General features: G+C 34.2%; 2 protein-coding genes across 2 annotated transcripts; both read left to right on the forward strand.

The window, feature by feature from the left end:
• The first annotated feature begins 154 nt into the window (after window positions 1-154).
• LOC110872755 (ubiquinol-cytochrome-c reductase complex assembly factor 1) lies at window positions 155-5411 on the forward strand. Its single transcript, XM_022121626.2, has 9 exons — window positions 155-307; window positions 388-546; window positions 1139-1352; window positions 2285-2451; window positions 2658-2782; window positions 3365-3425; window positions 3556-3604; window positions 4873-4973; window positions 5063-5411. The coding sequence occupies exons 2-8, from the start codon at window positions 403-405 to the stop codon at window positions 4932-4934; spliced, it is 822 nt and encodes a 273-aa protein (XP_021977318.1). The 5' UTR covers window positions 155-307; window positions 388-402; the 3' UTR covers window positions 4935-4973; window positions 5063-5411.
• Window positions 5412-11166: 5755 nt separating this feature from the next.
• On the forward strand, window positions 11167-13395 carry LOC110869926. The gene is made up of 3 exons (XM_022119129.1): window positions 11167-11346; window positions 11421-12986; window positions 13339-13395. Exons 1-3 carry the CDS (start codon window positions 11167-11169, stop codon window positions 13393-13395), a joined length of 1803 nt encoding a protein of 600 aa, XP_021974821.1.
• Window positions 13396-14198: the final 803 nt, after the last annotated feature.

Here is a 14198-nt window from a genome sequence, read left to right on the forward strand (position 1 = left end):
CAAACTAAACCAAATAACCGGGTTTTTATTAGGTTCGGTTTGGCTTTTGGTTACCTCTTCGGTGAATGAAAAGCGCATTTTATTCTTTTAAAGATTAATAAGACAAGTGTTTGACATGAAATTGTTATGTAAGAGAAAAAGTTATAAGCTTTAAAATGATGGTTAGAGAGTTTACATGAGGAGAAAAAGTTTAGCCAAACATTAGTTTTGAAAAGTTAAACCAAACATGGCCAGAGCTATCGTCTGATCTGACTTTGTTTTAGGGTTTAATACATCCTACGAAAAACTCTCCGACTGTTACCATAACGTAATGCCGTTCTTCTCTATGCGAATTTTATTCTTCCAATTTCACTGCAATTTCATGAATTTTGTTTTTGTTTGATTTAGGTTTTACTGACGCCAATGATGCCTCGATGGAGCAGAACCCTAGGTTACCTATACCGACACAATAAATCAGTAGATTTGTATGTGTTACCGTGCAGGCGAATTTCTAGGGTTGCCGCCGTTGAAGTGCCGCCAGCTTCTAATGCTTCTGCTATATCGGAGGTATCTTTTGAACAACTCTGGAATTATGTTTCCAGTTTGAAATCTGTATTGTTAATTGTTACAGTTTCAGTAGTTTCAAAAATTGTGGTTGTATGAGTGGTCAACTTAGGGGATGAAGATCTTATTAATGCTAGATAGAACCATAGTTGTCGAAGGTGCAAGCTGCCCTTATGGTGCAAAGGGTGAGCCTTGGGCCTAGGCGCTTAAAAAGCGAGGGCCTGAGATAAGCAAGGCGCATAACATAAACATATCATTTATAGGTCTTTTAGACATGTTTTAGGAGTTGGGACTAGTTTAGGCCGGTTCCATGCCATTCTTTGCGAATCGCGTCACCTGAGGGCTTTGGCGCGCACCCAACATAGGATAGAACTGCTACTATTTCTCTGGATAAGTAAAATCCTGAATCCGATCAACATCTGCTAGTTTTGATGACAGGTGATATGCTTTTGTATCAACTCTTCAACAGTAACAGTTGTAATTGGTATTACTAACAAATAACGGTTGAGTTATTTGTTTTTCAGGGTGAATTATGTCATTTATAGGTTATTGGACGTGTTTACTTGTTATGATCAGAGTGCGTTGCTTTCTGCAGGAAAGTCTGAATAAGATGTTTCGATCTAAGCCTTCTTCTTTAGCCTTGCCACCTGAATCCCCTTTGAGAATTGAGGAACCGACTTATGAGGGTCTCCGCCATTTTTTCCTGAAAATGATGTTGTTCTATAGCAAGCAAAGCAAGTCTATTCGGCAAGCAAATGTTATTTACCGCCGTGTTGTATCTCAAGTAGATAAACCTGTCATTTATGATGGTTAGTCGTTTATTATTCTCCTCGATCATCATTATAAGATAGAATTCTTTGAAACTGTATTTGAAATGCTATGTAAATGAACCATGAATTCCCCACATCCAAGTTTTATTTAGTATAACAAAGTTCTAGATGGATAATTTCAACAAGAATATTTTCTCTCACGTGATTTTTTTGCTTTGTTAGTACGTGCCGTGGTGACAAACGTTATATAGAGGGGATTTAGTCATTTAGGTTATATTTCATTCTTTCTAATTGTATATAGTCAAAATGTTGATGTTTTGATGCACATAAGATTTTCCAGACAAAGTGTATATCATAGTTGTCAATAGCTCACTATAGTGCGCTACGTCGCGTACAGGTCATATGTCACTATATAGTAATAGCGATAAATAGCAGCATTTTATTTATTTTTATCATTATTTTCTCATCTCCACTGCTCGATACCTTAGGTTTGGTCTTGTTTCTCTAGTTTATCGCTAAACATGAAATAGTGGGCGCTATTTCGTCGCTGTCGCTACGTAGAATATAGGTAGCTTCTAACTATCGACTGCTATTCGCAATTGACAATAATGGTGTATATGCAAAATTGTTTGTAGTTGTATTATAAAATATGTGCAAAGCTTAACTAGACAAATGATTTAAGAAGGATCTTTCACCACTAGCAAATAGTTGAATCTTGTAGTAGACCAAAGTCAATTTAATGAATGTTTGGTAATTATTAATAACGAGCAAATAGTTGATTTTGGGTTAAATAGAAATGCTGCATTTAGTTTGAGGCGTCCTAGAATAGAGATTGCATTTATTGTAGCTGGAGGGATTACATGTTCATATCATATAATATCTGTTGTCTTTTAATCCATGAGAAACCCAACGCTTTTTATTAATATGTATGTATTCTATTTCTAATGAATATGTTTTACTTTAATATGCAGTTTTTAAAATGGAGAAAACTTTTAGAACAAATTTCTCAATGCTAGTAGTACACATGTGGCTTTGTTTGCGTCGCTTGAAAGCAGAAGGAAAGGAAGGCATTGAATTGGGGCAATACGTGTATGAAATCTACAATCATGATTTAGAGACCAGAGTTTCCAAAGCTGGGGTTGGTAGTCTGGATTGGTTGACTTTTGACTAAAAATTTGATATCTTTTTATCAGTTGATGTGATGGTAGAAAAGATCGATGATCTTGCTAGTAAAAAATCTTGTTGTTGTGGACCATAGCTAATTAAAAACTTATCCATTTCTGGTGACTAAACAGAATTTTCTTGAAAAATTAATAACACGGTTATTTTCTGACTGGAGTGCAGGTTAATTTGCTCTTGTCTAAATGGATGAGGGAATTGGAAAAGGTATTTTATGGGAATATTGTCGCTTTTGATACCGCAATGCTTCCGGAAGCTAAACAGGATGATTTGCAGAATGCAATATGGAAGTAAGAGATTCACTAATTATTCTTTATATCAAATGACATTAGGGGTTTGCTACAGCACTTTTTGTTTTTGTTTTAGGTTTTGTAATTTGTGTTTTTTTAAAGTTTCAGTTGCACCCTTTATACTTTAAATAACTTGTGTTCGTTAGTTATACCGATTGCCGGTATTGTAGAGGTCATGAAACAAACCGAACGTCGGTACCAGTATCGGCATTTTTTTAATTGTTTTCAATCGCTGCAAAACACGCCTCGATGTCCTTTTGGTCATATCAGGACTGTATTATTATTTTATGTTTTTCTTTCAGTTGTTATTATAGTGAGTGCCAGTACCATAACAAACCAAACCAATACCGAGCGAATTCCCCCTCCGGAGATTTACAAAATTCTGAAGCTTTAGTTATTCTTATTATTATAATTAGTCATATCATTGTTTAGTTTTTTCTTTTCATCGAACGAATTCCTGCTAAACGTTATTTTTACATTGCATCTACGTTTCCATTTAAAATGTGTTAAAAATCGAGTCGCCACCGCCGCAGAGCGCGGATGTAACCACCGTTTTTTAAATCATTCTTACATGTTATGTAGGAATGTCTTTGCTGAAGATGGTTCTTCAAAGCTAGATGTCTCTGCATTACCAGCTGTCTTGGTTAGTTCTTACCTTGCTTTAATAAATAATGGATCCACAACGAGAATGTGCTTGTCTTTCATTAACTACAGCTGCATGTCTACATTCAAACTATATTTAGTCTTTTAACTTTATGGTTTGGAATTTTCAGGCATTCACAAGATATGTCCGACGAGAATGTACCTGCCTGTCATTAACAGGTATCTTACAATTTCTTGTTTTATAGATTTACTTGCAGTCCTTCATATCTTGATGTTAATAGCACTTCCTCTGTAAACAAAAGGAAACATTTGACTTAAGAAAATCTAAAATTTGTTACCCATAATGGAGGCAAAAAAATTGTTAATATCGGTAAAGGGCCAACAAGTTATGGACAGAACAAATAACCTTTAAATCTGAGTTCAAAACGGGTTGGGGTGACAATCAAATTTATTCTTTATCTATTTTTTTCTTTTCTGAATACAGTATATAGTTAATATGTGAATATGAATGCATTTTCACTAAAATACATATAAAAGGTACTCTATATTTTTTCTGCATTTGGATACACTTTGGTTGACTTTCAACCTGTTTGACGTTTTTTTTAATCATTTTTTATGTTAAATCCTTCAATTTACCCATTTGCACATTAGAGATTATGAATAACCCAATTTGACTCATGCTTAAACTGATATTACTTTAACATTTACCTTCAGAAGAGTACAGATCAACATGGCTTGTATTAGAACTCGGGTTATAAATTCTGTACAAATATCTAGTGTCAAATATGATTAATAGTGTACAACCAGTATATTTATTTTAATAATACTCGGTATATTTATTTTAATAATACTCATTTTTTGAATAAAATTATTAAGGGGGTTTGAACTTTGAAGCTTTAAAATAAATACATTTTGGTTGACTTTCGACATGCTCTACTCAGTTGACCCATTTCCTTGTTAAGCTATATTTTTTTTTTGGCAATTTGGATTTTAATAATCCCACCTTTATCACTTGGCCAATAATAATCCTAACTGAGAATATCCTTGCCACTGGTCCCAATTTTCTAATTATTTTTATTCAGTGGTCCTCCACTCCTCCGTTAAAAACACACTTAACCCAGTTAGTTTTTGCTGATGTAGACATATGAGGTGGAAATTTTTTTTATGTCCATGTCAGCAAAAAAACATTTTTCCACCTATATGTCTATGTCAGCAAAAAACTATCCACATCAGCAACAAAACTAACTGGGTTAGGTTTTTTTAACGGGGTTCCATTGAAAAAAAAATAGTTAGAAAGTTGGACCGGTGGCAAGGATATTCGCAGTGGGCATTATTATTTGCGGATTATTATTGGCCAACTGAGCAAAGGTGGGATTATTAAGATTCAATTTGCCTTTTTTTATTTAGGTTTTTTTTCATCACTTTGATATGATTTTGCATGCTTATCTTATCAAATTTAAATTGGAAGCATAATTGTGGATATGCAGATAAAGAAGCAATGTTCTCTGGAAACTTCCTGTTCACTCCTCTGGACAACCCAAAACCCTAGATCTTTTCAGACTGTGAAAGCAGTACCCTACCCATGAAGGTTTTCAGTTATATAACTAGCATAATTGAATAAACATTAGTTTTTTTCACAACGTATAATGTTGATGTGTAGAGAATTTCAACTTTCAGAATGAATATAAAAAGAAAGAGAGGCTGCTACCACAGTGGTGGTGGGGAAGGAGGACGTAGTGCAAGCGGCGGTGGTGGTGTGAAGGGTGGAGGATGGTGCCAGACTGCCAGTAGTAGTTGATGAATTGATTAGACCTTGTTTTCGTTTGCCATGCGGAAATGTTTTATATATGGACTTGCTAATATTACGCCCTGTTATTGCATCATGATTTATTGTGTTTATGCAACCTCAATCTCAATAAAACTTGAATCGCTGATGTTTTGTTTTTTCTAAGTTAGCTATGATGGCTACAAAATCGAGTATGTATATTACTTTTGTTTGTTTAAATGCAAGTGGACTCTTATACGATTCGAGAATACCATATGGGCTGTCTGCTTTAGGATCTTATTGAAGGCAAAACTGTATGCTGTGTCTAGTGATTGGGTTTTGAGACTCGGTGTAGATGTGACAAAGCAAGAGTCGAGCCTTTGAAACTCTGGTAAGAGTTGAAGGCTGCCATTTAGTTACTGGTCTGAACTGAATGGACACCTGCTTCACGCAACTTTCCTTCTCTCTCTTGTTCCGGTTGTCATTGATTGGTTGTCATCCTATCAGTTTATCGTTGCCTTGGTGAATTGCGCTTCTTGTTGCTGCCTCAGTTCATAATATATATTGGCTTTGGGTGTCTAGCAGAGATGCAATCAAGATCGAAAAACCGTCCCAACCCTAGTCATGCAATTTAGTCTTTGCATTGGATTTTTAATTCATTTAATCTGGAAAATCACTTAAAATTTAAGAATGACAAGTAAACGGGCAACAAGTTGAGTCGTAACCAAGAGTTAGATAAGTATGGTTTGTTTATTGAGTTAATTTCATACGCGTGGAGTTCTAAAAGGTTTAGGATTAGGTTTCTATAAATAGTTTTGATAAGGTTATTTGTGCTGTGCTTTTTTCTGATGCTTTTTCTGATTTCGTTATTCTAATAGAAGATCAATTGTTGGTGAACATCTTGTTTGTAAATTCAGTTTTGAGTTAAATGCGATTTTAGTCCATGTGGTTTGAGCTATTTGGCAGTTTAATCCAAAGGTTTCATTTTTCGCATGTGGGTCCAAAAAGATTTCACTGTTGTCATTTTAGTCCACTGGGTTAACTTCATCTATTTTTTTCTGTTAACGAGCAGGGCAATTCGGTCATTTTATATGGCTGAATTGCCCTTCTAGTTAACAGAATTACATATAAAATGAACGAATTGCCCTTCTTGTTGATATAAAAAATGAATGAAGTTAACTCAGTGGACTAAAATGACAACGGTGAAACCTTTTTGGACATACAGACGAAAAATGAAACATTTGGACTAAACTGACAAAATGACCCAAACCATAGGATTAAAATGACATTTAACTCTAAAGTGTATTTGCTTATGGGCCATCAATAAGATGCCCATTAATTTCACCATAGCCTTTGTAAATTTATAGATCATCTGACTTTAGCTAGTAAATTTGCATTTGATTATGTGATTTTTGTTTTGGGTTTGAATGTGCTGCTGAAGGTCATGGTAAGCAGGCTGGTGGTGGTTGTCACGTTACATGTGTGGTGGTTGGCACCTTCCCAAAACAGAGCCATAAGCATATTTTGTCAAAGAAAACAAAACAATAGAGCTAGGAAACTATAGAAAACAAACCGTGAAACTAAGCAAGAATCAAACCGTTAGATCTGGTATGGTTCAGGTTAAATTTTAACAGTTCGGTTTTAGTTTAAAACGATTAAAAACCGTTATTATCAATTTGACTTATGGTTTAACCAAAAATTTGTCAATACCGGATCATGCACATTCCTAGTATACACCATCTCAGATGCAACTTTTGATATATTTTTTTGCAACCACTTAAGTTCTGGCCATTGCTTACATTAGTTTTCAGTTAGATTTTGATAATTAAAGGTTCTATTTATGCGTGTATCTGTCTTTAAGGGACATGGTGTGATGGACTAGTGGAAGGTTCAAATCAATGTGCAGGTATTGGTGGCTATTAGGAGTATTTTAGTTTTTCGTTTAAAAAAATCAGTGTATCTATCTGTTCTTGTTTAACAAGAACATGTTAGATAGTTGATGACGGTAGTTGACGGTGCTGTTTCATGTTTAGTGGAGACCACATTGGTGGCCTAGGATCATATACAAACACCATTTTTCATAAAAACCCTACGAACCAATTAGAATTTGACACATGGCCAACATTTAGGATATTTCGGATATTTCAATAAGACTAAATTACCCTTATTGAGAGTTAAATGTTGGCAATGATTTTTCATAATTTTTTTTTGGATATTTCGGATATCCAAAATAGTTTTTTAAAGACTATTTAATATTTTGTTAAAAATTGTTATATATTATATATTTTTCAAAATTCGGATATCCGATCCAACATCCGAACCCGAGTCCGAAATTTCTATTTGAATTATGATATTATAATCCTGTATTCAAAATTTTCATTTGATTTGGAATAGGAGTATCCGAAACTCAGGATATTTGAATTTAAACACCCCTAGTTATAACAGCTAACAAACTAACTTTTGAGAATATAGACAAGAAACTATACATGTGTAGAACTAAATCATTGTGGGGAATGTCTTATTGACTAATGTCACACTATTAGATAACAGATATGACAAAAATGTAATTTGGTTTATGATTTGTACAATGTTCTAGCATCTTGCTCGTCCTTAGTGTTTTGCTAATAAAATACCGTTGTTAAAGAAATACATGTATAGTAAAGACAATTTATGAATATGAATGTGTTTAAAAATTATAAAATGTTGGTTTAGAAAAACCAGCTATCTTTAGTTTATAAAAGTAAATGTTCTTGTTTTTATCAAAAGTTCAATGGTTTTGATTTTAGTTAACGTTTTTTCTTACAATTACATGATTTAATTATAATGACCAAAATGGTTCAGTAAAAAGTTTAGGGACTTTGGTCGAAAGAACTTATAAAATTGATCGATGTTTGCAATGACATGTCATGGATGTTTATAAAACATATTTAAAAAGTAAAATTTGTACAATATCTTGGAATCAATCATATGTACATAAGGGAATATTGATCAATCAAGTACCTACTACGTGGCACCAACTAACCTCATACTCTCATAGTCTCGTAACTTCCAAATCACCAATTGAAAGGTTTTGACTCAATATTTTAATCTTATAAACTATTCCAAATTGTCTTTGGGGTTTTTTTATAATTATTTTTTTAAACATATTACATAATTAGTCATTGTATTTTGTTAGAATCTATACTATATAATAAAAAAAATTAATTAGGAGACACATGTCATTCATTAGAGCCATCTATTTCTTAGTATTCCTATCTCTATCTCCTACTTAATTATAATTAATATTAATATTAATTTAAAGATAATTATAAAATAAAATTTACTATAAATTTAAACAATTTGTATAGAAGATAATATAGTCATTTGAAATATTTATTAGATTTCAAAATTATTTATCTTGAAATTAACAAAAGACGTACACTGAATATAAATTAATATAATATAAAGAGTTAAATGTCATTTTAGTCTCTGTGATTTGGGTAATTTTGTCAGTTTAGTACAAATGTTTTATAATGTACATGGTTTATAAAGTCATAAAGATATAACAAATTATAACTTTTTATTGATTGGTATATAAAATTAAATATGCTCAACCCATACAATATATGAGTTTCTTAAAAATGTAACTTTTTTCATTATTTAATATATAAAATTAAATTTACTCAACCCATCCAATACACCGGGTTCTTAAAGATATAACTTTTTTCTTATTTAATATATAAAATTACATTTATTCAACCAGTGTAATAAACGAGGTTTTTAAAGATATATTTTTTTATTATTTGATATATAAAATTACATTTATTCAACCCGTGTATTACAATACACGAGGTTTTTAAAGATATAACTTTTTTATTATTTAATATATAAAATTACATTTATTTAACCCATGTAATAAATGAGATTTTTAAAGATATATTGTTTTATTATTTGGTATATAAAGGTTTTTAAAAATATATTTTTTTTATTATTTGATATATAAAATTACATTTATTCAACCCGTGTATTACACGGGGTTCTAACCTAGTGGTATTTATATGCTTAATAGAACCTTACACATAATTATGTGTAGCTTTTTTATAACACCGAGTAAACTTCTATTTCATATAAAATCAGTAGGTTAAAACCTCGTGTATTACACGGGTTGTATAAATATAATTTTATATAATAAATAATAATAAAAGATATATTAAAAAAAAACTCGTATATTGCACGTGTTGAATATAATATAATGTCATATGTTAATACAAACAGTCATCAAGATTTATTTTTTAAAAATGAACATTGATGTACTATTTACTTATATTATAATATTTTACTTTGTTTTTTTATTTTTCATAAATGTAATTTATATAATAAATAATAAAAACGATATATATCTTTAAAAAAACTCGTATATTGCACGTGTTTAATATATATAATGTTATATGCTAACACGTCAAGATTTATCTTTTAAAAATGAACTATAACATACTATTTACTTATTATAAAATTTTACTTTGTTAAATATGTATTCTTAACTAATTTTTTGTTAAAAAATATTATTATTATTATTTAATATGATCATAATAAAAATAATCGGTTATGTTCTTATCTAATTTTTTTGTTTAAAATTATTATTATTATTTAATGGTAAAGGATCCTGTAAAAAGTCCAACTTTTGTGAGAAGTGTGAGAAATAATTTGGGAATGACAAGTGTCCCTTATCTTAACTAATTCAAAAGGGTATATTAGTAATTGTCCATTCTTATCAATTAATTGATTTCCAAAGATAAGCCAAAAATATCAGGCGATATATTAGGGATGTGATTCGAATTCAATTTGTTCTATACATTTAATTGTTTAGGGTAAGTTCTTGTTGTAGTGTTATATTCCCCAGTCAATAGTGTTATATTATGTACATGTATCTTTAATCTCCTTTTCATAGTGTTTTATCCCCATCAATAGTGTTTTATTATGTATAGTGTCTTACAGTAAACAGATAGTGTTATATCTTTCTATAGTGTTTTATCATGTAATATACTGTTCCTTTTCATAGTGTTTTATCCTCATCAATAGTGTTTTATTCTGTATAGTGTCTTATAGTAAACATATAGTGTTATATCTTCCTATAGTGTTTTATCATGTAATATACTGTTCCTTTTCATAGTATTTTATCCCCCATCAACAGTGTTTTATTTATGTATAGTGTCTTACAGTAAACAGATAGTGTTATATCTTCCTATAGTGTTTTATCATGTAATATACTGTTCTTTATAGTGTTATAAAAAGTTGTTGTGAAGGAAATCGAAGAATTTATCTCAGTAGAGAAATTCGCTGATTTTTTAGGAGATTGATGGGGGTTTTGAAACAGTTACCATAAATTCGCTGATTTATAGGAGATTGATGGGGATTTTGAAACGGTTACCATATTTGAAACGTTGGAAAAGTCACTATTGCCCTTTAATTTTACATAAGGTCCTTCTAATTAAAACACAATTTACATTTTATACCCTATTGATCTCAACCATTAGATCAAATATCAAATGGTTTAAAACACTTCTTACCCTTCTCACACTTTAGACACTTTTTACCATATCCCTACCCATTATTTAATATGATCATAATAAAAACAAATGTTTATCCTTATCTAAATTTTTACTCTTATCTAATATTTTTGTTTAAAATTACTATTATTATTTAATATGAGAGATAATAGGAAAATAAGATGAGAAAACACCAGAAAGTGACATGTGTCCAAAAAAGATTTTCATTTATTAGTTGCTAGCAGAGTTTGTTGCCTTGGAGGATCCTGCCCCTCTTTCTTAGATGAAATCCCAGCTCTTCTCAGGATGTCCCACAAAACATCTCGCACCCAGTCATGCCGATATTTGAACCCAGGGAGCTCTTTACAATGCACTGCGTGCTCTCCGTATTTATCCATACAAGCTTTACGACATATTGGGCACGTTTCATCTTCTGGATACATAGGGATCATCAGCCGGTATTTAAGGATGGACAATGTGTCGGGAAAAGCATGGCGCAGTACTTAGGAGACTTTCAGTTTGGGGTGGGGATGTCAAACGGTGCAGAGGCGGTGCTTCACAGTGCGAACAGGTTTCTCAACTCCTTTCATGCAGATGGTTCCTTAGCCTTGCTTACTGTGGACTTCTCCAATGCGTTCAACATGGTTGACCGCACAACCTTCCTGAAAGAGGTTCATCAACATTGTCCGTCAATCTATTTTGGACACATGTCACTTATCGATGGGTTCAATTCCTTTACGCCCAGCCTGCTCGGTTGTATGTTGGTAATGAGTGTATTGGGGCTACTACTGGAGTGCAACAAGGGGATCCCTTGGGGCCCCTTCTCTTTTCCCTTGCCTTACACCCACTCATTCTCAGGGTGCAGGACCGATGTAACCTTCCGTTTCATGCTTGGTACTTGGATGATGGGACGATTATCGGCAATGCGACAGAGGTTGCTAGGGCATTAGATATTATTAACGAGGAAGGGTCATCTCTAGGACTTTACCTCAACATTAAGAAAACAGAGGTTTATTGGCCGACATGTGATGGGCAGAAACTTCGGGACGGGCTTTTCCCGAAAGGGATTGGCAGACCAGAGAGGGGGGTTAAGCTACTGGGTGGAGCTGTTAGCCGTGACCCTAGCTTTGTTGGCGAGTTGGCAGGGCGGCGGGCGACGGGGGCGGTTGAACTCATGAAACTCTTGCCATGCCTTAGGGACCCTCAATGTGAACTCCTTCTGCTAAGATCTTGCATGGGGGTTGCTAAGTTACTTTTCGGGCTGCGAACTTGTCAACCTTATTTGATGGAGGATGCATCATTCCGGTTCGATGATGGCCTCCGAGAGGCTATAGAAGACATAGTCGTGGGTGGTGGCCCATTCTTTGGGGACCTCCAATGGCGTTTGGCATCACTGCCAATGCGTCTAGGTGGTTTGGGCCTGCTCTCAGCTCGAGATGTTGGGGTTTATGCTTTTGTGGCGTCCAGAGCTCAGTCTTGGGAACTACAGGATCATATCCTTCGGAACAGTGGGGTTGTCGGGCTCGACGGGGACTATCTGCAGGCGCTTGAACGATTAAATGTCCATCTCCCAGACTTTGATATCGGCGGTTTCTCTAAAAAGAACACCGCCCCCTCGAAACCACAAACAACTTTGGCGAATGCTCTATTTAGCAAAATCGCTCAAAGACTGGGAGAAAATTTTGATTTGTCATCTCGCCAGAGGGCGGTGTGGGAGTGTCTGAAGGGTCCCCATGCTCAGGATTTTCTGACTGTTATCCCAATTGAGGGGCTGGGACAATGTATGTCAGCAGTAGAATACAGAGCAATCCTTAAATACCGGCTGATGATCCCTATGTATCCAGAAGATGAAACGTGCCCAATATGTCGTAAAGCTTGTATGGATAAATACGGAGAGCACGCAGTGCATTGTAAAGAGCTCCCTGGGTTCAAATATCGGCATGACTGGGTGCGAGATGTTTTGTGGGACATCCTGAGAAGAGCTGGGATTTCATCTAAGAAAGAGGCTCCTGTGAATTTCCTTACGGACCCTATGGAAGGGAGATCTACTCTGCGACCAGCAGATCTGCTCGTCTTTGGGTGGGCTAGGGGGAAACATGCTTGTGTTGACCTCACGGGGGTTTCCCCTCTGGTTGGTTTAAGGGAAAACGGGTTTGTAGCTGGACAAGCAGCAAGAAAGGCAGAATCGAAGAAAGTTGACAAGCACGCTAAAGCTTGTGCAGAGAACCAGCATGTTTTTGTCCCTTTTGCCTTTGACACATTTGGCTCCCTAGCGCCAGAAGCTATCCAATTCCTGACCAGGGTCCAACAGGTCATCCGCAACAATTGCTCGGCACCAGGGGGACGGGATTTTGTCTTTGGCAGATTAGGGTTTGCAATTCAGAAAGGGGTGGCGGCGCAGCTTGTTGCCCGTCTACCTTTTGTTTTGATGTAACTTGGCAAGTATGAATGAAAAATTTGAGATATAATCTCTTAGGTATTTATTAGTATAGAAAGATTTTATGTTTTGAGTTGTTTAAATAAACTAGCGAATTTATAGTAAAAAAATTAAGGCAGTCAACTCGGAAGAAACCTATCTAAAAGATGAGAAATTCACAAAAGTGGCCTCACTAACCTCTTTTTTTTTTTTTTTTTTTTTTTTTTTTTTTTTTTGCAAAATATAGACTTTGACCTCGTTTAAAATTATCACTTTGATTTTTCACCATTTAAACTATCCGTAATGGTTAATACCCTGTAAATAACATTTTCCGGCACATCAACATCATAATATCTTTTAAAAAAAAGGTATAATAGTTAACACCCTTAATGTTCTTGTAATCATTACTTTTCAATGGTTTCATGAATCATGACGACACTTTTACATAAGGCGTCGCACAAGTTGCCAACACTCTGGCATAATGTGATTATGGTACACGATATGGTGCGAATGTGCCAATGAGCTTGTGGTGGAGTGGTAAGGGAGAGACTTGGGTTTCCAAGAGATCCAAGTTCAATTCCTGCTTCTCTCCATTAGTTTTAAGCGGCATCTGCTGATGATGCGGTGATCGCTAGTTCAATCCTTGAACTGAATGAGTTTTACCTCAACACACTGTCGTGCCTTCGGGCGAGTGTTCACGGGCTTCTGCCCTAGGTGAGAGTTTTCTCCAGTTTGGAGACGAGTGTATCCTGATGTAGTGAATTTCGCCAGTAGCCTATTTGGAGAATTCGTTGTGCGAATGTATATATCTTGGTGTATAAATGGGAAAGGTTTTCGTTTGATTGACAATAATATATTTTTTTTGACACATGAAAGGTTTATCGTTTTGTTTAAAAGATTGAACAACTAGATTATTTTCATCATTTCCCCTGAAAGATTGTAATTTATGAAATTTAACGAGTTTAAGTCCCATTTAACAAAAGTCATGTAAGGTTCTAAAAACTAAAATTTTCATTTTTTCACACATCTCCAACTTTATAAAGTTATATAAAAGTTGAAAATTAGTAGCTTGGCACTTACCAGTTACCAATTGTAGTTAAAAAGAAA

The sequence above is a fragment of the Helianthus annuus genome, chromosome 8, assembly GCF_002127325.2.
Source record: "Helianthus annuus cultivar XRQ/B chromosome 8, HanXRQr2.0-SUNRISE, whole genome shotgun sequence".
NCBI lineage: Eukaryota > Viridiplantae > Streptophyta > Magnoliopsida > Asterales > Asteraceae > Helianthus > Helianthus annuus.

Excerpts from the sequence above, each read along its gene's own strand:
- LOC110872755 (XM_022121626.2), top strand. The coding sequence starts at position 403 with ATGATGCCTCGATGGAGCAGAACCCTAGGTTACCTATACCGACACAAT. Across the intron at positions 547-1,138 it reads ATGCTTCTGCTATATCGGAG|GAAAGTCTGAATAAGATGTT; the intron begins GTATCTTTTGAA and ends TGCTTTCTGCAG. Across the intron at positions 1,353-2,284 it reads TAAACCTGTCATTTATGATG|TTTTTAAAATGGAGAAAACT; the intron begins GTTAGTCGTTTA and ends TTTAATATGCAG.
- LOC110869926 (XM_022119129.1), top strand. The coding sequence starts at position 11,167 with ATGGCGCAGTACTTAGGAGACTTTCAGTTTGGGGTGGGGATGTCAAAC. Across the intron at positions 11,347-11,420 it reads GCACAACCTTCCTGAAAGAG|CCTGCTCGGTTGTATGTTGG; the intron begins GTTCATCAACAT and ends CTTTACGCCCAG. Across the intron at positions 12,987-13,338 it reads TCCTGACCAGGGTCCAACAG|ACTTTGACCTCGTTTAAAAT; the intron begins GTCATCCGCAAC and ends TGCAAAATATAG.